The sequence below is a fragment of the Panthera uncia genome, chromosome A2 (assembly GCF_023721935.1).
Source record: "Panthera uncia isolate 11264 chromosome A2, Puncia_PCG_1.0, whole genome shotgun sequence".
NCBI classification, from domain to species: domain Eukaryota; kingdom Metazoa; phylum Chordata; class Mammalia; order Carnivora; family Felidae; genus Panthera; species Panthera uncia.
This window is the reverse complement of record NC_064816.1, coordinates 144404674-144430259: the sequence shown is the minus strand read 5'-3', so window position 1 is coordinate 144430259 and position 25586 is coordinate 144404674. Positions and strand designations below refer to the sequence as shown.

The following is a 25586-nucleotide window of genomic DNA, read 5'->3' as shown; positions in this document are numbered from 1 at the left end:
CACACACACACACACACACACACACACACACACACACACACACACACGTATCCCTCAAGGTGTCTATAGCTTCACGCTTACCAGTCCCCTTATTAAATGCAGACCGTGCCTTATAGCTTACAAAGCTCTTCAAACGTGCCATCTCATCAATCTCCCTGTGACATAAGCAGGACAGGTATGATCACCTCCATTTCTAGCCAGAAACAAACTAACTAAGCCTCAGAGTGGTGAAGCGTTTCATCACAGATTTCATGGCCGGAGATTCAAACCCTATCTTCTAACTCCAGGGAGTTTCGTTATTGCAAATGATGAACGTTACTTATGATCACTTTGTCATTTACTTAGTATTATTTTGAATTAATTTATATCATTTGTTATTATTTTGTTTGGCAATCATAAATAATAGTATTTATAGAACAAATTCCTTGTTATTCCCAACCATCTGCTGTGTCAGGATTATCTGGCTTTTAAAACATAATTAAAGTTTCGTATCAAGAAGCTACATCTTTGAAGCGAAAGATATTTGTGGGTCACGCATTTCATAGATAAGAATGCACATGAAATGAATCTACAAAGGTACCTTTTCTGTCCTTCAATGTGTGAGCTGGGAGTGGGAGGGCTGTGTATATAAGTGAGTTAATGTGTGTGAAAGGGTTTGTGGTGTTGATTTATGCACACGAACAAATACTCCCCGTGCCTCTGAAACTGGGGCTTGATGGCCACTCTGTAAGTCCTGCTTGTTTCTTAACCAGAGACGCTTTTAGGTTGCCTGCCACTATTCCCATACCAAGGAGTGAATTTACTTTTTAATATTATTTTTCATTTTCATTTTTGCTTTTGTTTTATTTTTATTTTTTGCCTGTCTAGACATGTTCAGCATGATACACACAAACAGGAAGGTACTCAGAAGATACATACAAATTCAACAGTCTCTGGAAAGCTCAGTAAAGGGTAGAGGCAGCCAAGTGGAATGAAGGACAAATGGACAAAGAGGGATGGACAGGAGAGCCAGGAGGGAGGATCCATTGATGAAAGAGAGGGGCTTGGAAAATAGCAGTGGAACTTTGAATACCAGAGGGGAAGAATCCCTAGGAAATATAGCATTTTGTCCTATAATCATTTCAGGGCACCACCAACTTCACGACTATATACAGACAAATTACTTTAGGCATCTGATCTTAGACTTTCTTGCCCCTGTTACAAAGCAGGACCCGGAGCCTGTCTATGCCTCCAGCATCGTGCACTCTATCATGCAAAAGGGCATTGCTCCAATCTTAGTAGCTCTGTCCTGTAACCTTTTATCACCAGCCCGAATGAGTCACATGTGACCACAGCAAGCAAGGAACTAACTCCACGCTCCCGTCACTGACGGCCGGTGCTACTTTGCCAAACCCTCCTGTTTCCTGAGCGACAGAGAATGAAGGTAAATGCAGCCTATTCACGTTCCAGATGTTCCTTATCAAAAGTACTTCTTGAAGAATTCCAAGAAGGTCCTCACCCCACCCCCCCCCATATAAATATCTCTTACCTGAACTGGATTTCTTAGAAAGTTGACAACTCGAAGGAGAGGTAGATTTTCAATGTAATCTATCTCACCCAGCTCAGCAATCTGTGTAATCAAAGAAACAAAATATTATCAAGAGACTAAGTATACAACCAATAATATAAAACAATGTAAGAGAGCTAGTATGGATCCTCTAAATTCAACTTACTTTAGAAACTGCTCTGTTGCTGATCCAATTTCCTAATGCAGAACGAGAAAATTCCTGCAGGCCCCTTCACTAAATGTGAACGCACAGGGCCACATTTTCTTTTTTCCTCTCTGGCTAAAGAATAGTGTGCTGTTCCTCATCTCAGCCATTATTTATTCTAAGGCAGAAATCACTGAGTATGCAAAATCAGAGGAACAGTACCAAAAATGCATGCAAGGGCTCCCTGGTTCTCCTCACCCCTACTCCTCCCCAGCCCTCCCTCCCTAGGGCTGCCTCTGCTAGACCGGCCGTTTGTGACTGGTGAAGCCTTCTTACTGAATGTGCACATGTAGCCAGCTCCATTATTTTTCCAATAAGAGAGAGTTATTTTAAGGAAAGATATAAACAGAAAACCGTAAGACACATTTCTCGACATGGGTGTTGACCTTAAAATTTTTTGTTTAAACTGCACCCTTAGGTTTTATACTCTTTTCTGTGTGGGTTACGTTTCACCACTTTAAAAAGTGAGAGGAAAGGGGTACTTGGATGGCTCAGTTGGTTGAGCGTCTGACTTTGGCTCAGGTCAAGAACTCACAGTTCTTGAGTTCCAGCCCTACGTCAGGCTCTGTGCTAACAGTTCGGAGCCTGGAGCCTGCTTCGGATTCTGTGTCTCCCTCTCTCTCTGTTCCTCCCCTGCTTGTTCTCTCTCTCTCTCAAAAATAAAAAATAAAGATTAAAAAAAATTTTTTTAAGTGAGGGATTGCTTGACAATCCCTTAATTTGACCAAAGTAGAGCACAGATTGCAGAATTCCTGAATTTCCCACTAAAGACAAAGAGTTTTACTTAAATTTCCTGTAATTAGCATAATTACAATTTTATTTCAAATGTAAACATTAAACTTTAAAAATTACTTAAAAAATTAATAATCACATTTTCATTTCTATTTCTCCCCAAGCCATTTCTGCATGTACGTGAAAGCACTCCAAAGGCAGTCACCAATAATTCCTGAGCTCTCCAAACACAAAATACTAAAATGAAACTGCTCCCGAAGCTAAGTCGGGGGAAAAAACATAGGCACCATGTTCAAAGGATGCCATTTTGAAAGACATAATAGGAAAGGTAAAATCCGAGTTACCATACAGAAGCTGCACACACTAATCTGCTGACAGCAGTGTTATGCTATTGGACACAACTCTTGTCAATACAATGACTAGATCCATTAGATTGGCATCTGGATCATCTACAAGACAACAGGATCATTTTCTAAATATTGTGATATTCAGGAAGGTGGAAAAATACAACTGGTTCACCCTGCTCGGTCAGAACTGTTGAACAGTTGGATTGATTTTCCCGTAGCACACGGCTCTTATGCTTGGACCCCACACAAATGTTAGGTGGAGATGTTTTCCTGCAGTGAACGTGTCTCACTAACACGTGCACTTAACACGCACTGCTGATGGGAGTGGAAATTGACATGTTCTTCTTAAAAAGGCAAGCTGATATGTTTCACGTGCATAAGCCATGAACCAGCTATCCCACCTCAAGAGGTTTACAGTGAAGATCATCAGACAGGCAAAAATTAGATACAAGAACGTTCAGTCTAACGTTTTTTTAGTAAAAGTTCAAAATTTTCTAAATTCCTAAAAACACTACCATTATGCAATTAGATGAGTCACAGTACAGTCCCATAATGGGAACGCTGTGCACCCACTTGAGATGATGGTGACATCTACGGTGATTGACATGCAAAGATCTTGAAAGGTTGCCAACAACATGAACACCATGATCACGGACTACATAAAATTATATTATAACTGAACTGTCAGACCAGGGATCACCTGGTCTTTTGAGAGTCAAAGGACAGGGATCCAGCTTCTCCCCTGGTCCTAGGAAGAGGTTGTTAAGGGCACAGGACAGCAAGTATGCAGCAGCCTGTTCCCACACATGCTTATTAGCAACGTGCATGGTGGTCCTGATGTGCCCTCCCTCTCTCAATGACCTCACCCCAGAGCAGAACCACCCTCATGTCTTCTCAAATGCCAAGACCCAAGGCTGTGTGTGTCATAGACCATTACAGAAGGTGTAGGGTACAGCACTCCAAACGACTTAAAGTGAAACATTGCCAGAAAGATTCTATTGTTAAAGGAACATCACCCATCTGCTGCTAAGAATGTCATAGCACGGTTGATCCCCAGATTCCAGATGCCCCTCTTCTCCTCGGCCCTGTTGGTTACTCCCCACCCTTAACGGCCTGTCAACTTTGAATTCCAAGGGAAAGCAGTTTAATTAGTTCCCATTTGGCCATAGCCTTCTAGGCTATGCTTTCCAAATCCAAGCATCCAGACCTAAAGCCACCTGTTCAGGTTTTTCATAGGTAGATAGATAGACTTGTGAAATAATGACACAAAGACTCAGAGAAGTAAAACAGCATTCCCGACGTAACTCCAAGACCAATGTCTTGCTTCTAGAAGAAAGGACTGAGGTTATAATAGAGTTGACATTTTGGGGATAAGTTTTAAATGGTAGAAATGACATCAAATCTAACAAGGACTAGAGAGAGTGATAAGGGTCCTCCAAGTAACCAGCTGATTATAAACACTGGCAAAGAAAGTTAAAAGAGATGTTGAAATGATCATGTGAGGGTTTAGCAAGGTGTTAGCAGCTAAAACCAAGTAAATGATACTGATGAAAGTGTTAAGGTACAACATCAAATGAATCATATGAGAAGCAACAGCTATGTTATGTTTCTGTCAAATGATAAATTTTCCATCCCTGACATGGTATTCTCAGTAGTCCTGGAGAAATCTCTGAGGAAATCTTTGGAAGGCTCACAGAACATTTCGAAGCACTGTTGGTTGCTCCCCAACCTGCCTGTGGGGAGCCAGGGAATTGTGTTATTGTTACGGACTCCTTCGTTGCCAAAGGGTTTCCCGCTTTGGGACACATGGCCATTTTTCTTTAATGGGAGGCTCTCTAACATTTGAAAATTATAAACTCCTTTACTCGCTAAATGATGCCCCCTTTTTTCCTTCAACTTTTTCAAATGTAACTTGAAATGTCTCTTGAAATAGAAGAGAACAATATATTTATTCATGAGGTCGTTCTAGACCAGCGCTTTCCAATATGGAAGTTACTAGCCACACGCGGCTACTTAACACTTGGAAGACGGCTGGGACGAACTCGACTGGACTGTGAGTATAGTATACACACCCAATGTCAAAAACTTAGTATGAAGCAAGGGGTTATAAAACGTCTCATCGATGATTTTTTTTTTTTTGTAGATTACATGCTGACACGATAATATTTTGGAAAAACTGGGCTAAATAACATAAATTATTAAAATTACTTTCACCTGTTTCTTCTTACTTTTTTAGTGTGGCTACTAGAAAATTTAAAATTGCTTGTGTGGCTCACCTTTATGGCTTGAATTATATTTCTATCAGAAAGCCCCCTTCTAGAGCACTGCACCACGTGCTTTTCTGAAGGAAGGGATGTTAGCATTTCATTTGCTGTATTATCTGTCAGGGTTGAGAACACTGAGTCTGGACTCAAACTATTCTATATTTGCATCCTGGCTCTGCTATTTGCTAGATATAGAACGTTGGGCATGTTACTTAACTACTTTGTGCCCCAGTTTCTTCATCTGTAACATAGTGACAACAATAGGGTTATAATGAGGATTACATGAGATTATATACGAAAAGTGCTTAGAACAGTGCCTTGTGCACAAGTACTCCACAAGTATCTCTAGATTATTTTATGACTGCAGGATTACTGTTATTACCATTAACCATTACTCCTTTTTCCCGAAGTCTGAGATGCATTCAGTTGGGATTCGATGAATGCATCCCAGCTTTGTAACACTCCTTGGACATACATAACGGGAGAGCCATATTCACGGCAAGTTCATGAAAAGATACTAGAACCGTACGAGACAGAGACTGTGCTGACTTCGTAGGATATGTGGCATCGTGAACAAAAGTGGAATTAACTTTAGGAGTTGACCAAACAGTTTAATATACAAATCAGGTAAAAATAAGGAGGAACAGTTTTGTCAGTGATTAAAAATCCACCTTTGCCCAGACCTAAAGATGGCCTTTTCTTGCTGTTTAAAGTAACAAGTGATGCAAATTCATCAGACACAACTGGTAAGCACTATCACACCTGAAGACAGCAACGTCTCCACAGCATCACATCTCACCCCAGGAAAGAACAATGTCCTTTCCAGGGTCAGCCAAAGTTTGCATTTTCAAGAAGAAATAAACATTCAACTTCCTTAGGAAGTCTTTCCAAACAATATGATGAAGTACTCAGTTAAGAATAAAATTATTTCATAGACCTTAATGCATAAGTGGTCAGACATACTGGGATTACAAGCACAAATGCTTTACTGAAAATAAAGTGTAATCTATTAAGAGTGAAAGCCAATTTACGTAACCTGTGAAATAAAGTGGGTGTTCAGCCAGATATGGAAATTTGAGTAAATCCAATCCTCAACTCCTACAGATTAGGAACATACACTATTGTTACCAACAGAAGACAGGAATTCACTTCCTGTGCCTCTTCTATTTAAATGACAGGCCCAGGCAACACCAGCCTGGGGCTCTTCTCCTTAATTTTTGTTGATGTTGTTGTTTGTTTATTTTTGAAAGAGAGAGAGCACTAGCGGGGGAGGGGCAGGGAGACAGAGGATCAAAAGCAGGCTCCACGCTGACAGGAGAGAGCCTGACGCGGGGCTGGAACCCACAAACTGCGAGATCATGACCTGGCCTGAAACGGGACGCTCAACCGACTGAGCCACCCAGGCGCCCCCTGAGGCTCCTCTCTTGTCTCCAATTTCCCTGCTCTGACATCTCAGACATTCCCACTGGCATCCTTCTACACAAAATTTTACACAAACACCTCTGCTTCAGAAAGTCATGTCCACTGGGTTGCAGCTTAAACCCTTAAAACAGTGTAATTAGGAATCATCAGATTTTCAAAAATCAAGAATTGTATTTATTACAAACAAAACAGTCCTGCAACTACTGCCCCAGGAGACTTTATAGAATAACTTTTTTTTTAATATGAAATTTATTGTCAAATTGGTTTCCATACAACACCCAGTGCTCATCCCAACAGGTGCCCTCCTCAATTCCTATCACCCACTTACCCCTCCATCCCACCCCCATCAACCCTCAGTTTATTCTCAGTTTTTAAGAGTCTCTTATGGCTTGGCTCCCTCCCTCTCTTTTTTTCCCCCTTCCCCTCCCCCATGGTCTTCTGTTAAGTTTCTCAGGATCCACATAAGAGTGAAAACATACGGTATCTGTCTTTCTCTGTATGGCTTATTTCACTTAGCATCACACTCTCCAGTTCCATCCACGTTGCTACAAAAGGCCATATTTCATTCTTTCTCATGCCAAGTAGTATTCCATTGTGTATATAAAGCACAATTTCTTTATCCATTCATCAGTTGATGAACATTTAGGCTCTTTCCATAATCTATTGTTGAGAGTGCTGCTATAAACATTGGGGTACAAGTGCCCCTATTCATCAGCACTCCTGTATCCCTTGGGTAAATTCCTAGCAGTGCTATTGCTGGGTCATAGGGTAGGTCTATTTTTAATTTTCTGAGGAACCTCCACACTGCTTTCCAGAGCGGCTGCACCAATTTGCATTCCCACCAACAGTGCCAGAGGGTTCCCGTTTCTCCACATCCTCTCCAGCATCTACAGTCTCCTGATTTGTTCATTTTGGCCCCTCTGACTGGCGTGAGGTGATATCTCAGTGTGGTTTTGATGTGTATTTCCCTGATGAGCAGTGACGCTGAGCATCTTTTCATTTCTAAGCCGGCATTTAAAGTAACAGCCCCTTGAGAAACCAATAACGGGTCCTAATGTGTCCTCTGACACATCGACACTGAAACCGTGACAGTTCAAGTGTGACATTACCTTATTATCCTCGAGGTTGATCACTTCCAGGAAGTCGTGGTTTTCTAAGCCCTGGAGGCTACTGATCTGATTGTGGGACAGATCCACGACCTGCAAGGCTTTTAGTTCCTCCAAACCGGTCATCTTCTCAATCTGGTTATTGCTCTAAAATGGGTAAAATACATTCAGTGCCTTAAAAGCTTCAAGTAGGAAAAAGTGCAAGGCCCAGTTTTCATTCTCGATACCGCCTAAATGTCTGAAAGTCAGCAAGCCGTGCTTGTTCCCTTGCCCTCCACCATTTCTACCAAACACTTCCCTGAACACAGAGGCAAACACCCCAGAAAGAAATCCCAGTTTTTCAGCTGGAAGATTCAGAATGCAATATTTTCACTAAAGTTAATGAAAGATGAATGTTCAAACAGTAGGAAAGGCAAAAACCTAGGTGGTGTAAGCTTTTAACATTGTTCGCCTAAAGCCTAATGACAGCATATCTCCATGTTTATCTTCAGAAACAAAATATAGTGCAAATCTTTCATTGCCATCACGTGAAACCACCTGAATAGCGCGACTCTCCCATATACTTGGTTTTCAGAAACATTCTAAATATAATCACTTCATACCACGAGGGCTGTGGTAGTCCGATTCATGCCTTGAGTTACTCATGCTCTTGTGCTGTGTCCCTCCCCTTGAGTCTAGGCTGGACCTCTGACTTGCCTTAACCAAAAGAATACAGCAGAAGGGTGCCAGTGCCCAGTTTAAGAATTGAGAAGGCCTGGCCACATCTCCTCTTGTGTCTTGGAAACTGCCATGTAAGGACCCCGCTCTGTTTGGGAAAGAATGTGTGGAGAGGTCACATGGAGAAGAAGCCGTCACACGGAGAGGGGCCCTAAGACTAAACAGAGAGGAAAATTCCAGCCATCCCAGCATCCCAGCTGAGCCCAGCCCCCAGCCAACTGCCAGCTGAATGGGGCAAGAAGCAGCAGCAGCAGCAAAAGCACCCTGCTGAACCCAGCTCAGCTTGTAGGACTGTTAGTTAATAAAATTTCTACAGGCCACTACACTGGGGGTGGCTTGTTATCCAGTAATAGATAACTAAACCTGGTTCTTCAATGATTCACACATAGGCATCTTCCCAGACAGTGAGCGTAACACAAAGCAAGATTCAAAGATCCCCTTTCCCAACCCGCATGCCCCCATAACAACACATTACAGTGGCAACAGTAGTCTGCATTTTCGTGAGCATTTTCCAACATACGATTCCTTGGGTTCCCTAGCCTTAAAGAACATGCCACAGTAAAATTACACTTTTAGTTTGAGAACCATAAAGACAATTTTGAGGTTTCAATTAATACCATATGATGCCCATCTTTAAACGCAATACTTTTAACAAGTACATAACTGAAAAATTAAATTATAGCATTGTCTTCCAGCTACAATATGTTTCCTGGTACATTTAATAGCAAGAGCTCATTTTCATCCTATCTTTCATAACATTTTACTTCAATAATGAGCAAGATTTGCATTCATTAGTTTAATTCTGTGGCTCTTTATAATATGTTCAGAGAATGTTGATAATCTACAAAGCTGGGTGATAATACATGGGGGGCTCATTAAACTATTCCCCTTTTTCATATGTGTTTGAGAAATTCCATAATAAGAAGGGGAAAATACTCATACCCCCATTTGCCTAAGTTAAGCAAAATTTCCTACTGTTCAGAGTTCAAAAAAAGTTCCAGAAAGTGTAACAGAAAAGGAAAAGAAAAAATTGCACTGAAGTTAACATAATATCCATACTAATTTAATGTATTGAAATAGGACCTCAATATCCTATTTAAAATATGCCCACATATAAAATTTATATACAATACACTTCTTCCCGAAGAACTTTGAAGTGCTGTAGCTGTGGAAGACAGACTGTAATAATTCTTCACAGCACCTCTCATGGCTTTCAAAGTGGTAAATGCATGGGCACAGGGTAAGGCAGAGAAACGTTTAATTAGCTAGCCTACGGCCACAAAGGAAAGCAGAACTGAGAAATATTCAGGATCACAGAATTTCTGAGTTTAAAGTCGTCTAGTCAAACCCTTTCTCCCACGCTGAAAACAGACACGTCGCCCCTCAAAGTGGACACCCAGTTTTAGCACACGCAGTTCTTTTCGCCTTTTTTTTTTTTTTTAATTGTGATTAGCAGCGGAAAGGGGGCCTTTAGAGAGAAGCTATTTCCTTTAAGAGACGAAATGAGAAATATTCCTCATCTCCCCGGTTTGGAAAGGAAGAAATAAGCAGCTCTTACTAAGACAAAATGAATTTTAAAGTGTGGAATGCATCGCCCTTACTTGCTAAAAGAAGTGGTTGATAGCACAGCCCATAAGTGAACCACATTTTCCCCTTACATTTAGTATAAAAGCTGATGGTAGAGAATTAACAACTGGTTTGTATAGCAAGTTGTTCTTTTTTCTCTCTCTAAAAAAAAACAAACAAACAAAAACGTAAAATGAATGTTTGCAGTAGTAAAGCAACTGGTTTTCTCATTCCACAAATTAAAAGATAAAAGCGTTAACAAACTGTTGAAACAAATGTGTATCGTTTTATTTTACATATTTTGGTAACATTTGTAAAAAGAACCCTTACTATTCTCAAAAATTTTAAGGAAAATGAATGAGGGCATAATTTGTATTTTCTGATTCATCTTGGGTGATGGGGGCGGCAGGGATTGGGAACAATCCCCTTAATTTATTTGTAGAAAAAGTAAGTCTTCTATGTTTTTTTCTAAAAAGTGCTTGAGATGGAATTGTTAAGGTGGATTACTTTACTTGTTGAAACAAACTCTTAAGATAAAATTGCTATGTGTTGTTATGCTTAATCATGGGTTCAGCTCTCCTCCCCTTAAGCACGCCCCCATATCTCTTTCCACATGGCAAGCTCCACTCAAAGTTAACGGGAATGCGGATACAAAGAGAGATGTACAGAAAGGCTAAGGTTCTTTTTTTTTTTTTAATCTTTTTTTAATGTTTTTATTTATTTTTGAGACAGAGACAGACAGAGCATGAGCAGGGGAGGGGCAGAGAGAGGGAGACACAGAATCCAAAGCAGGCTCCAGGCTCTGAGTTGTCAGCACAGAGTCCGACGCGGGGCTCGAACTCGCGAACCGCGAGCATGACCTGAGTCAAGTCAGACGCTTAACAGACTAAGCCACCCAGGAGCTCCTCAAATTCATTTTCTTTCATGCTTTGCTAACATGCCTCAGGGGGACATAAAACATAAAATCTTAGGGAAATTATTAAAACTCTCCATGCCTGTGGTCCATTGGTACTAGAACCAGTCCTTGGCCTTCACCTACCTCGCTGTAAGGAGTGAAGGCTCTTGAAAAAGCACTTCATGCTCCAAGCTCGGGGAAAGAAAATTAACACTAGCCAACATCCGCTATCTCTGGTTAAATAAGACAGGTATAGTATATTTTAAATGTCGCAGATAACCCAAGATGTCATTTCAAACAGCAGTTCAACACTCTCCTGTGGGATAGTTCATGTAAGAAATTAATAAGCTACCAGCCTCGTGGCTTAAAATCCTCCCTTGCCCACCAAGGGCAAGATATAATAAAAAATAGCAAAGCCATCCAAGGGTAAGGAGTAGGAGAGAGGAAGAAAGGAAGAAGAATCCTAAATAATCCACAAACTGTATTATCAGCTCCCAAATTAGTGAGCTATAGTGTGATTTCAAAAACACTATATGTATCTTTGGAACTCTTATAATTCTGATTTTTAAATACACTATCTGCATTTTCATTCACAGTCACAGAGCACATCATAGAGCTTAAGAAGAATGCTCTCTATGGGAAAACACTTAACAATTTCCAAGTTCTGACTGGAACTGTTCCTTTATTCTGAACACCAGTTCTGGTCTCCTAGAATGGCCAACTAGCATATATTAGAACAAAAGGGTTGCCAAAATTCAGTGCCCAGAGAACATCTTGTGGTTCATTTGAGAGCACTCAAGTATTAATAGCAATAAATATTATGCTTAAATGTGCTTAAATGTTATTTCTTCACGGAGACGTTATAAAATGTGTTTTTAAAAGTTGTTCCAAGTATTCCTTTCTTTGTCAGTGTAAAACGTGAATCCTTTAAAAAACTGACTTTGGATGCCAAATTAGAAAATCATTTTACCATAGCATGAAATATTGACCCTACACACATACACAACCACACATAACACACACACACACGCACACACACACACACACACACACACAGCATGGAAAGGAACACACAAAACTGAAGACAGTAACATTTCCTGAAGTGATTAGCTCTTTATACATTCGAAAAACCCGAGGTATCATTCATATACTTAACTGAAACATTAACTAGAACCTTCCATCAAGAACGACTTTTGCTTAGACTCACCAGACAAAGAATTTTGATGGGCAACATGCCTAAGCCATTAATTGACGTGATCTTGTTCTTGGCCAGACTCAGGTGCATCAGGCCACTGCACATCTCCAGCCCGCTGATTTCCTCTATCTCGTTGCCTATGCACCGTGACTCCGTTTAAGGAAAATGTTATTAGAAACATTTTGAAGACAAGAATAATCAGTGTCAGTCCATCATTAGAAAAATCAGACAACAGCATGAATAAAGCAGTAACGTATGCTCTATACAGGATGAACACTATCTTGAAATAATTTTTTTTCATGATAGAAGTGAATACTGGCACTGCTTAATTTTTTTTTTTTTAAGACACAGCTTTTGAGTGTGCTCAGTTACATTTGCATTCACGCGTGACTCATTTAATCAGTGAGCAAAAACATTTCAGGGTGCTTCGAAGCTGCCTTGTTGGCAGTGTTTGCCCTTGGTTCCTAAGTGGTCTCCATGAGAAACTCATGTGCTTTCCCACAGGCAGGACTTCTGAATACAGGGCACCCTGTGGGCGACACACACCAAGTTATCATCCTCATAACCAGGGTACCAGCCAGAGAGAGGTCATCTGTGGCAAAGGGGTGATAAAGGAACCAGTATCCTGATACCGACAGGAACAGCCTTTTCTATCCATACTGGCTTCTCCTCTCCCTTTAAAATAAATGAGGCCTAAACTTAGTCTTTATTCCCTCATGTTAAGTTTCTAGTCATTTTAAAGTTTATTTATTTATTTTGAGAGAGAGAGAGAGAGAGAGTGAGCAAACAGGAGAAGGAGAAAGAGAATCTCAAGCAGGCTCCCCGTTGTCAGCACAGAGCCGGACATGGGGCTCGATCTCACAAACCGTGAGATCATGACCTGAGCCAAGATCAAGAGTTGGATACTCAACCGACTGAGGCGTCCAGGCGCTGCCCCACCCCACCCCCCAGTCATTTTAAAATTTAATTTCTTTTCTTGTATTCCATCTTCATGGTCACCGAAAATTGCAGTCCCAACGTCACCAATTCTATTCACCTCTCTCTGGTCTCTATTTGGCAAAGTTCCAGGATTTGGTATCATCTCCCCATCAAAGCTCCTGTGTCCCTTCCCAAGTAGCCAAAGACATCACCACTCTCTCAGCCACCTATAATCTTCAGGGCATCCAATCAATCAGCAAGACTTGGCATGTTTTGCTTTTAAACACCTCTTTAATTATTTCCTTCCTTTTCATTCACTCCTCTGCCAACTTAATTCAGCTTTAGCACCGATGGGTACTTCTAACATCCATTTCTTCCGGCCTCAAATCACTTTACACGCTGTAGTCAGGTTACTTTTTTCAAAATATCGATTGGAAATCTTGTTGCAATCAAATTCTCACCGGACAAATTCCAAATTCCTCCCTCTGGCATCTAACGCCCCTGACTTTAAGCAAAGCCTATGGCTCCAGTTTCATCTCCATTATAATCCAGTGAGGATTCCCCATTTCTGCCAGGTCGGTCTTGTCAGTAGTTCTGGAATGTACACCAAGGACTTTCTGACATAGTAGTGTATCTTTTTTTCACATTGCTTTCCTACCCTTTCTAAATCCTGCCCATTCTTCAGGACTTGATTTCAAATTCCACTTCTTCTCTTCCTTTAACATTTACCTCTTTAGTTTTTTAAAGATTTTTTTTAATGTTTATTCATTTTTGAGAGACAGAGCATGAGTGGGGGAGGGGCAGAGAGAGAGAGAGAGAGAGAGAGAGTCACAGAATCTGAAGCAGGCTCCAGGCTCTGAGCTGTCAGCACAGAGCCCGATGTGGGGCTTGAACCCACACACTGTGAGATCATGACCTGATCTGAAGTCAGACACTGACTGAGCCACCCAGGCGCCCCTTAAGTATTTCTTTTTGAAAGATCACCTTATCTTCTTATTTCTTACATAGGTACAAATGATAGGCTAGGAGAATATATTTGCAACATGTATAGTAGATGAAGAATTACTATTCAGAATACATAAAGAATGACAGTAACTTAATAGAAAGAGAGAAAAAGAACCACCCAATAGAAAATGAGAAAGAATATGTTGAGAAAATTCCCAACAGAGCATATCCAAGTGGCTGATAAACACGGGAAAAGACACTCTGCTTCACCCTTAATCAGGAGAATGCAATTCAAGATGCCATTTTCACCTATCAGTTTAGCCAGGATTTGAAAGGTTCTCAAGAACAGATTCTTTCCTACTCCTGAGGCTTTATTATGCTAGAGCCACTTTGGAAGAAACCTGGGAGTATTGCTGCAATTGTAAAGTTGTCACAGTAATTTCAATTCTTGACAGCCACTCTAGACAGACCATTTCTTCCTCGAAGCCTCTTCTGGTCAACTTCCAACCCCCCCAAGTATCTCCTTCCATTAACTGAAGAATCAAAGAATTTTTTAAAGGGGAAGGAAGGGATCCTTAAGTATCCAAAAAACATTATCTTGCCTCATAATTCTTTGTAGTTATCTTAACTCTACTAGTTATTCGTTATGTGACTTCTCTATGCTCAGAGTTTTCATCGGTAATGTGGGAATAACACCAGGTTGCTAGGAAAACCAAAAGTTTGACTACGGGAAAAAAATCAGAAAGTATATATGAATGAAGTTCACAAACCATAAAGTATCTCATAAATATAAGGCATTGTTATCATTACCAAATTACAAGCACATGAGGCCAAGGAATCACATCCTCTACCCGTTGGCCAATGGCACAAAATGGCAGATTCAAGGCCAGGATCTTTTCTGAAAAGACCTAGGCTAGAGAAAGAGGCAAATCGGAAACTAGAAGCAATGGGCAGAAAATATTGCCAAATGAACCAAAAATTCCTAATTTTTCTTCATTGGTTCCAGATTCAATCCTTGGGCTGAAGTGTAGTTTTGCTGGTCATCAAATATGCATTTTCAAATCTTCTTTCATAAAGCTTCCTGCCAGAATAGCTCCACAAATAAACATTTATGCTCCCAAACACCATGCCCTTTCTGCTTCCATGTTCTTTGGGCTGTTTAAATAATCATTCTAGAGCTAGAACAAAGACCAGATTTTCACAGATACAGATGGTAACAAAGGATGTGAAATGGGGAAACAAGAGATTAAACTCACACACAGCTATAAATGAAATAAAATATCCTCGGAGTAGTGATCTTTGGCAAGAAAAATTAGGCAAGGAAAACTTCAAATGACCACCTGTCTCAGTTTAGCAGAGGAAGCAATATAGTCTTTAAGTCCTATGTCAAGGGCACTGGTGTCCTGGTAGCTCTGCTCCAACCAAAATGAAGATACTCTAAATGATGGCGAAGAGTAAAACAAATGCTTGTGGGTAGCTGGGTCAGGAAGCATTCCCGCGGGAAGGAGGCAAGGATCAGAAAAGGAGGAAACAGGAATCCTGAAGCCATCAAGAGATGGGGGATCGAAAAGGAAAGCTGGTTTATTGTATACACAGTAATTTTCCAAGACACTGGAGACTATCCCCAGTTCTCTTGGTATCATCCGGCTTACTCTCTAGCTTTGACTAACACAACAAATCAATTTTATGAAGTTAGTACTGCAAGGGCCCAAAGGAGGAGGAACACAGATGCCTCATGCAAACGTGGCCCTGGCTTCTGCAGCTACCATTGGGACCAAGGCTTGAGGAACTGACTGCATGTCTCTGTTGAGACATAAGTTCATTTCAGAAGAACTGTCTATTTCCCAACTCTTTGCTCCCCTTTAGATTTCGAGGAATTTCAATCACGATAAATTAATCAGGTTCTTGAGTGAAGAGTAGTTTTTACAGTGGCCCAACAGCTCTCCCCACCCCACCTCCATAATACCACGGTCACATCATCTGTGACCACCAGCAAGGATAATAGTCAATCTATAGGACTGGTCCCTACATAGCTCTGAGTTCGCAGCTTGTTTTCAGGAATATCTTTATCTCTCTAATCTCTCATTCTCTTATTTTAAGGACCTTCGTGAAATGTTACTTGTCCTTCCTCTGAACATTATTCTTTTGTATTCTTTCATGTAGGTCTTGGGACTTTCCAATAAGAAATATAATCTGATAAGTCACTAAGCCATTACAATGAATTAGCTTACTGGCTTTACCCTTTGAGGTATGTTTTAATTTCCAAGGGCCACTGTCAAGAGAAAGGGACTCAAAGAACTCAAAATCATTATACTGCATTCCAGCTCTAAAGTTTTACATTTCTGTGAATAAATCTTTTACAGCGGAATTTTAGGTCCTCAGAAACTGAGTGAAGAAACCCAAAGGCACGTAAGCATAACTTTACAGTGAGGGAAAGGCCCCACAATCTATTTTTACATTTTGGTGATGATGTCAGCAGTTTGCAGGGCTTGACATGAATTATTCACCAGTTCAGTATTCGCTCTCATTCATTTGTCTACAATCATAAAATATGGCTCTGGTGTACAGAAAACAGTTACTGAGAAATAAGTAGGAAATCCATCACAATTCGCTTAGTAGAGAGAACCACAATGATGGCTTTAATCAAAACCAATCCTGAAAGATCTATATCACCTTACCATGTGAAAAATATTCTTCGCTATAGGAGTGAATCTCTCTGTGAAACACACATACACATTAAATGGCTAGAGGATAAAAGTAGTAATTACTCAATGAATTGTAGCCTGGGGGAAACAACGGAATTCAGAAGACTAGTGTCAGTTCGACCACTGACCAAATGACCTGGGACAAGTCACTGAGCCTCCCTGGGTCTCAGGAAGGGGAACAAGTGCACTTTTGCTTAAAACAAAAACTTCCATAAAAGAACAGTTGGTAAGAATCTCTAAAGTCAGTCTGGATCTTAAAATTCTGTGATCACTTTTTAAAAATTCCATGGTTCTATAGTCATAAGACAAATTCCAATGAACAATCAATATTTATAGGTAAAGAACACAGAGCATTCTTTCTCAAGACTGAATACATTGACTTATACCTGCCAACGTTTACCTCTTCTGATTCAGACGATTGGCAATCAACCATCACTTCACCACATAGGGAATGACAAAATAGCATAAGATAAACTAAAAAGTTGAGGTCTTAAAGTTAATAATCCATTTTGAGGCATTAGTATGTTGGCATTACCAGCTTGATTAACCGATCTGTTATTACTATTTTTTTAATGTTTATTTTTGAGAGAGAGAGAGAGAGAGAGAGAGCGCGCGCACGCGCAGGGGAGGAGCAGAGAGAGAGGGAGGCACAGAATCTGAAGCAGGCTCCAGGCTCTCAGCTGTCAGCACAGAGCCTGACGCGGGGCTCGAACCCACAAACCGCAAGATCATAACCTGAGCTGAAGTCGGCCACTCAACCGACTGAGCCACCCAGGCGCCCCTGATTTGTTCTTATTTTAAATAAGTGCTTTTTAATGTTGGTAATTACAATTTTATTTACGTTTTAAACAAAAGCATGCTTGTTCCCCTCAAACAGAAAAGACATTCTCACTAAGGAAGGCTTGAACAAATATAAAAAGCACAAAAAAGAGAAGAGCCAAACTTCTAAAAAGGGCACACAGAATGGCTGCAGGTTAGGAGAGCCTGCCCTGCGGGGTACAGCAGGGAGCACTGGCTAGCTCAAAGCTTCGGGTCTTCGAGGGCATTCCTCAGTCCAGCAATAGCAGCATCACCTGAGAAGTGGTTAGAAACGCAAATTCTCAGCCACCACCCCAGACCCCCTCAGCCAGAAGTTCTGAGGGTGCAGGCCAGCAAGAGGTGCTTTCACAAGCCCTCCAGGGGATGCCGATACGGCTCAGGTTTGAAGCTTGGCAAATAGCTATTTTCAAAGAAATTAATAATCTTCAGATTTAAAACATGTTTGATGGACACAGGTACAGCATTTGCCCCCACATGGCCTGTTTATATTTATTTTTAAAAATCTAATGAACACTTTTTTTTGAGAGTGAGTGATCAGGGGAGGGCAGAGGGTGAGGAAGAGGAAGAGAGAATCTCCAGCAGGCTCCAAGCTCAGCGAGGAGCCCCAATGCAGGGCTCGATCTCACAAACTGTGAGATCGTGACCTGAGCTGAAATCAAGAGATGCTTAACTCACTGAGCCATCCAGGCGCCCCAAAAATCTAATGAACACTCTTGAAATCACCCCCACCCCCACCTCCAGCCCAAGAAGGAGAACATGAGCCATAATCTCCCTCTGCATGCCTCTCCTGTTGTACCCGCTGCCCCCCTCTTGGAGACCACCACTGTGCAAACTATTTCCTCTTCCTTTTCCCCTTTGGTTTTACACGAAAATTGTACTTAATTTTATTAAGATGCATCCCTATTGCTGCATGGAGATCTATTTCATTTTCAGTACTATATGATATGCTAGGATGAGTATAACATAATTTGTACTTTCTCTTATCAATGAGCATCTGGGCTGTTTCAATTTTTTGCTATTACAAGCAGTGTTGCTCTGAGCCTTCTTATTCAAGCCTCCAGATACACACGTGCTCAACTGCCCACATGTAGGATTGAAAGCGCTAGGCCATGGGGAATTTGGATGTTCAACTTTATAAAAAGAGTATAAAATTGCTTTCCAAAGCAGAACTAATTTCATACCCAAAGGAAGAAAAAAAAAAAAAAAGATCCTTTTGACCTACATGTTCTCCAACACTTGATATTTTTAGATTTCTTAAATTTTATCAATTGAATGAATATGGTATCTCAGGTGGTCTTGGGATGCATTTCTCTGAACACAAATGAGACTGACAACTAGTCATATGTTTATTAGCCTTATCTGATTCATTTTCTATAAAGTTCTTTTTATACATCTTCTCCAGTCTTCCGGTCTGGAAACACGGAATATATTTCTCTTTAGTTAGGTCTTTAATACTCTTCAATAAAGTTTTATTATATTTCCCCCCCACACAGGTCTTATTCATTGTTAATAAGATTCATTTTTATTGCTCTTGTAAATGGCGTCTCTCTTTTAAGTTGTATTTTCTAATTGCTTGCGATGTAGAGAAATGCAATTCACTTCTGTCTATTGAAGTCACATCCAACTGCTTTGCTGAACTCTCAAAACTATTATTTCTAGTAGTTTATTACCAGTTAGTTTTGATATTCTCTATGGACAGTCATATCATTTGCAAAAAAAATGACTTTAATCTTCTTCCAATCTTTACACTTTCAGGTTTTTTCCTCTTGCTTTAGAGTGCTAACTAAAACCTCCAAAACAATGATGGATAGAAGTGGCGACGGTGGTGATCTTTGGCTTGCTCCCAATTTTAAAGGATGCTTAGAACATGTCCCCAGTCAGGACAATGTTTGTTTCAAATATTTTTGTAGACATTACCAAGTTGAGGAAACTCCCCATTACTAGCTTACTAAGAGTTTTTTATTGCAAATTAGATTTTATTAAATTTTCTGTATCTATTGGAGTTTCTATATCTACTGATCATATGGTTTATTTCTCTTAATCTGTTAATGTAGTTACTGACATTTATGGCCTCTCTAATATTAAACTATCCTTATATTCATGAGATAAACCACACTTGGTCATGGTATATTAACTTTTCTCAAATACTGTCAGATTCAGTTGCCAGCATTTGTTTAGGATTTTTATATCTAGATCATGAGTGAAATGAGTCTGCCATTTTCCTTTCCCTTATTCTTCTTTGTCTGCTTTTGGATATCAAAGTAATCTCCTTAGAATCAATTGTGAAAATTCCTTCTATGCTTAACCTTGAAAGAATGTGTTCATTATTGGAAGATCGGTTCTTAAAAATTTGGGTCTGGTGGATTTTTTTAATATGAGGGTTTTAATTTAATTAATTTATAATGAACTGCATTTATAGTTACAGGACTACACAGGGTTTCTATTTCCAAATCAGCATTTTGGTGATTTTTCTAGAAATTTTTCCATTTCATCTAAGTATTCAAATGTACTGGCATTAAAAAAGTTGTTTAACAATTCTTTTTTATTGTAAGGCTTTTCATTCTTTTCAAAACTCTAATCACATACACAGTATGACACATTTGAACAGAACAAAAGAGGCATATTTGGTACTGTTTAAAAAACTAGCTTGTCTTTTCAAAATGGTAAGCTAAAAAGTTTATTTCATTAATAGTTTACGAAGAGTAGCTTGTTTTGATTACTTGCATTTGCATTTTAAAAAACACAGCTGAGGGGTGCCTGGGTGGCTCAGTCAGTCAAATGTCCGACTCTTGACTTCAGCTCAGGTCACGATCTCATGGTTCAGTTTGTGGGATTGAGCCCCGCATCGGGCTCCATGCTGATAGCACAGAGCCAGCTTGGGATTCTCTCTCTCCCTCCCTCTCTGCTGCTCGCTCTCAAAATAAATATATAAACTTAAAAAACCCACAGGTGAGAAATGACACCATGTGACATTTTGATTATGTGTCCATGTTCTGAATTTCAATTGGTTCTAATGTAATAATTACAGCTTTTTATACTTTGGAGATAAGCCTGAATTGCTACATCTAAAGTCAAGTTTAAAGAACAAAAACAAAAAACAAACTCTAATTCCTTTCTTCATATTTGATATCAGTTTTAGGTTAGTCATAATAGTTTAATAGTTTAGTTTTTTACAAGGAAAGATAAATGTATATAGAACTTAAGACTTTCATGATAGAAATGCTTCAAACTGCACCCTCTATTTTGAGCCCACAGAGCCCAGACTGTCAACTGACAGAGCTCATTCAGGGTACCCTGAAGATTAGACAGAACTCTGGAAGCTCACTCCCTTCTGTCTGGCATGAGTTTGGGGGGAAGCCGGCTTCTAGACCAGTCCTTCCCAACGTTAATGTGCACTCACATCACCTGGGGGTCTTGTTAAAAATGCAGAGTCTCATTTCAGGGGTCTGGGGCAGAGTCCCAGAGCCTGCATTTCTAAGAAGTTCCAGGCAATGCTGATTTTGAGGCCACCAGTCTTCCTGGAGCAGTGTTCTTCGAGGCGGCCTGAGTGGATTTCTGAGCCAGGCGGCTTCTGGACCGTCTGCCTCCACCTCCCTGCAAATTCAGTATGTACGACTGTCATAAGTCAAGTGGAAGTTCTACGGCCAGGTGCTGCTCGTGTGTACTACTTGTAGTTTGCCATCAAAACATTTCATTTTGATCATTTTCTCATTAGGCTACATTCAAGAGAACTTGCCCTCTTCAAGAGCACCATCTAAATGCCCACTAACAGTTCATTCTCACACCCCAGTTCTAAAGAGCGTGGCGCTACGTTTTAAGTGTCCCATCATACGTGAAAAAGGGTTTTGTTTTTGTTTCCAACAAAATACGTCTTCAAGAAAACACATCTGTTCTCCCCACGTCTCGGTCTCATTACAAGTGTAGTGTTCTAACTGCTGCTCTGTCCCTGGAATGAGGCACCCAAGGGCAATCAATCCATTCCCCGCTCGACCCTGAAAAATCCTCAGGTGGCTAGAAAGATACTGAGAAAGAGAAGGCGCTGCTCCCTTCTCAGAAAACATCAGTCTCTGGTGTAAAGAGGCTGAAGCTCATTAAACTCACAGATCCCCAATTAACCCCTTAGGCTCTTGAGGCTGGAGTGGGCCTGCTTTAAGGTATTTGCTCTGTTTGCACGGGAGCCTGACTCATGCAAAAGAGACGGTCCTGAGGCTGTTTGCTCATCAAAAGTTGTTGGTTTTGCTTTTTTTAAAAAAAATGAAAGTATATTTTAAATGCAATAGAGAAGCTTGCTATTCAAAGGGAGCTTACTATAAATGCTTTCGTAAAATAAAAAAATCACTTATATTCCTTTTGGTCATGGCTGGATTTTCAGATATTGAATTTAAATAAATGAGGGCCCAAGTTTAAGTAAATTTGAAGAGTTAGTTAAAACAGAACTTCTTGGAGCGCCTGAGTGGCTCCGTCAGTTGAGCATCCGACTTTGGCTCAGGTCATGACCTCATGGTTCATGGGTTCGAGCCCCACACTGGGCTCTGTGCTGACCGCTCAGAGCCTGGAGCCTGCTTCAGATTCTGTGTCCCCCTTGCTCTCTGCCCCTCCCCTGCTCGCGTGCACGCACGCTCATGCTCTCTCTCTCAAGAATAGACAAACATTAAATTTCATATATTAAAAAAAAAAAATAAAGGAAGATCTTTTGGCAAAAAAAAAAAAAAAAAAAAAAAAAAGAATAGACAAACATTAAAAAAGCAAAAAAAACCCCAGAACTTCTTATCTGGTTCCACAAATAAAAATAAACCTATGTTTATCAGAAGAATAACTGTCTTACTTAGCTTTTTGGGTGTAAGAGGCTCTTGACAAGCCTGGCTTATGATCTTACTCCTTGGTAAATACACTATCTTTCTTCCTTTTGCGAATATCAATTCTTAATCCCTCAGGTGCATCAGCCATCTCTAGCAAACTGTGTATCTGCCGCCACTTCACGCCATCGAAGTATACGCTTATTAATGGGCCTATGACGCCCGAATTTCCCCTTTGTACATTCAAAGGATACTGTCCAAAATGAGTTTAGTGAGAGCCTGGTAAGCCGACAAATCACACATTTCAGAAATTTGGTTGCAGGAAAAATCCACCTTCTGATGAGAAAAAGAGAACGGGATGTCAAAGTTTTTTTTTCGTTCACTTAACCACAACAATTCATCGCACAAAAAAAATACCCTTCTGGGTGCGGGGTTAGAGTTTAGGACTGAAAATACGCCACAGCTAACACAGCTATTTCCTTACCAGATCCTCGTCTGCTCACTCTGAGGGGTACTGGGGAGGAGCCCCTTCCCTGTGGCCGATGCAGACACCGCGACAACCCAGACGTTTTCGATTCCTGACGTTCCTCTCTCCCTTTCCAGCAGTTACTTCAAACTTTCTTAATCTCCCTTGAAGATTCCCCTCGATTTCACTCTTACCACCTCGTCTTTCATTTTGTCTACTGCCCAGGAAGCTGAGCTCACTGAGCTCATATTCTTATCTTCCCTGTGCCTTTTCTACTCCACACAAGTGCCAGAAAAATCTTTCCCATTCATCCCTCAGGGCTACATCTCATCCACTTAACACCCTTTCTCAAAATTGACTATTTTAGGAAAGCATTTTCAGCAACATCAGTCGTTCCTATTCAAAAACCAGGGGACTGAAAAAAACGTGCAAGGACTTTAACTTCTCACTCACTAGCAAAAGATGAACAAAAATGATTAAGAAATAAAACTTTTCAAAACACTCATCCCACCCCCAAACAAGTACTAAGATTATTTTATCAATGTATTAAATACGAAATACTTTAAATATTAAAACTTTTCCATACTGAATACTAAAAAACATGTTGGAAACACAAGTGGCAGAAGAAAACGGATCAAGTCAATTACAGACACCATGGCAACAGGACCACATAGTAAAACACAAATGTGCGGACCATGTGAAGAAATAGTAACGTGCAAACAAAATGCTGTTAGTATGAAAAAACAAACAAACAATGGGAACACCACGTTTTATGCATCCATAAATTCCAACAACTAGGTAAAAGGCAGACCATGACCAAAGTAAGAAGTCAGTGTGGCATGATGGAATGAAGTTCCATATTTGCTTTTGTCTTCTGTCTAGTTGTGATGGACTTGACATAAACTAATGATCTAGGCTTTCTTGTAATTAACGCTTTTTATTAACACCGTTCTTCTCGTGCCACAGCTGCGCCTGCTCATCTCTAACTCTACCCCTGTGGGGGTGATACGCCAATATTGTGCCCTCTACGCGGCTATGATGCCAGCCTGGCTGAGAGACCTTAAAGGGTCCTGAGATCGCGGACTCCCCCTGGGAGTTCCAATGGACCTGAAGTCTTGCCTAAAGTCCCATCCGTCAAATGAACCTTGTGTACCCGCTAAAAGCAAAAGCATTCTGGGAAATACCAAGAGTGTTTGAGAACAAGCCTCTGTTCTTCAGAGGTATGCCCTCTTGGCTGGTGGCACAAGGCTCACAGATATTAAGTGGAAAGGAAGCAGAGCTTTTCAAGGGGGTGGCCTGTTGAACACAGGCCTGACTTACTGGGAAAGCACAGGGAGGAATCCATAAGATAAGGTACTGAAAACACAGGAAGGCCGTGGTCATTGTCCCCAGGCTCACGCAGAGTTCGTGTGGGGCTGAAGCACCCCGCCAGGGCAGTCTGGCAATTTGCAGGCACTTCCCTAAAGTTACCAATAGATTAGCTCGTTACTCTTGGGGAGCTCAGAACCTTAAAGATGGGGTATCTGAGATGCTTTTGTTAATTCATGAAGCCTCCTTGGGGGAGGAGGAGGTAAGGATGTGAATGGAAGAACTTCCAAGGAAGTTTTTCTCAGGGATGGGGTCACGCTGTTGCCATGACTAAGTGACCTGGGGCTTAGGACAAAGCAGAAGGGGGCAGCAAAGGAGGGAAAAGAAAACAGCCCTGCAAATACAATTCGCGATAACCTGGAGACCATGTGGCCCCACACCTAGTACAAACAGGTACCTCGTGTGGCTTATTTGGACAAAGGAATGTCACCTTGGCAATCACTCTAATTTCGAAGGAGGAAAAAAAAACCCACTACTGATAGAAATGGAGTGAACAGAAGAAAAATTAAGAAAAGTGTCTCACTGGCAATACAGGTGATGTGAGGTTCTTGATTTCACACAAATTTTCATATTTGTGCAAGCTTCGGCAGAATACTTAGGATCTAAGGCAATTCGGTTTGTAAATAAAATAAAATAGATAATAAATGGCAATAACTGATGCCCATTCCTTAAACTACTTAATGAAATATTTGAGTCTACTAGATTATTAATCCCAAGCTTGTGGCAATGGTTCCCAAATTTGCTGGTACATTAGAGCCACCTGGGGTTGTTTTAAAAATTCCACGTCCGGGGGGCACCTGGGTGCCTCTGTCAGTCAAGCATCCCACTCTCAATTTTGGCTCAGGCCTTGAGATAGAGCCCTGACTGGAGCCTCATGTTGAACTCAGAGCTGAGGGTGGAGCCTGCTTGGGGTTCTCTCTCTGCCCCTCCCCTGCTCATTTTCTCCTTCTCTCTCTCAAAAATAAACATTAAAAATAATAATAATAATAAAGTTTACTTATTTTGAGAGAGAGAGAGACAGAGCATAAGTGGGGGAGAGGCAGAGAGAGAGGGAGACACAGAATCCGAAGCAGGCTCCAGGCTCCGAGCGGTCGGCACAGAGCCCGATGTGGGGCTCGAACCCATGAACCGTGAGATCATGACCTGAGCCAAAGTTGGACGCTTCACTGACTGAGCCACGCAGGCCCCCAAATAAACTTTAAAAAAACAATAAAATAAAATTGGTGACAGTTAATAATTAAAAAAAAAAAAAAAATTCCAGGCCTGGGCCTTACCTTGGACCTCTTGAATCAGACTCTCTGGCACCGAGATCCAGCCATTAGTTTTGAGAAGTCCCCAGGGGACTGCAATGTGCAGAAAAGTCTGGGAACCACCAGTCTATAACCTCTCTGCTGAAGTGTGGCCCATGGACCCCCAGCAGGGGCATCGCCTGAGGTGGTTGTTAAACACCCCAGTCTCAGGCCTGACTTGGGATGTCCTGGCTCAGAATCCCTAGTTTCACGAGAGCCCCAGGTGGTCTGTGTGCACATGAATGCAAGAGACACGGCATGGAACAGGCTGCTCACAGGGTTAAG

At 41.0% G+C, this 25586-nt stretch overlaps 1 protein-coding gene across 3 annotated transcripts in view; it reads right to left on the bottom strand.

The window, feature by feature from the left end:
* Window positions 1-25586, bottom strand: part of LRGUK (leucine rich repeats and guanylate kinase domain containing) — a 62302-nt gene that overhangs the window by 21456 nt on the left and 15260 nt on the right. For 2 of the 3 annotated variants that reach the window (XM_049643024.1, XM_049643023.1), the window contains exons 5-8: window positions 22433-22514; window positions 12008-12132; window positions 7626-7769; window positions 1529-1609 (exon numbers count right to left, since the gene is read on the bottom strand). In XM_049643024.1, the coding sequence (XP_049498981.1) occupies window positions 1529-1609; window positions 7626-7769; window positions 12008-12132; window positions 22433-22514 (432 nt within the window). The remainder of the gene's footprint in view (window positions 1-1528; window positions 1610-7625; window positions 7770-12007; window positions 12133-22432; window positions 22515-25586) is intronic. The other variant, XM_049643025.1, reaches the window with a different exon arrangement.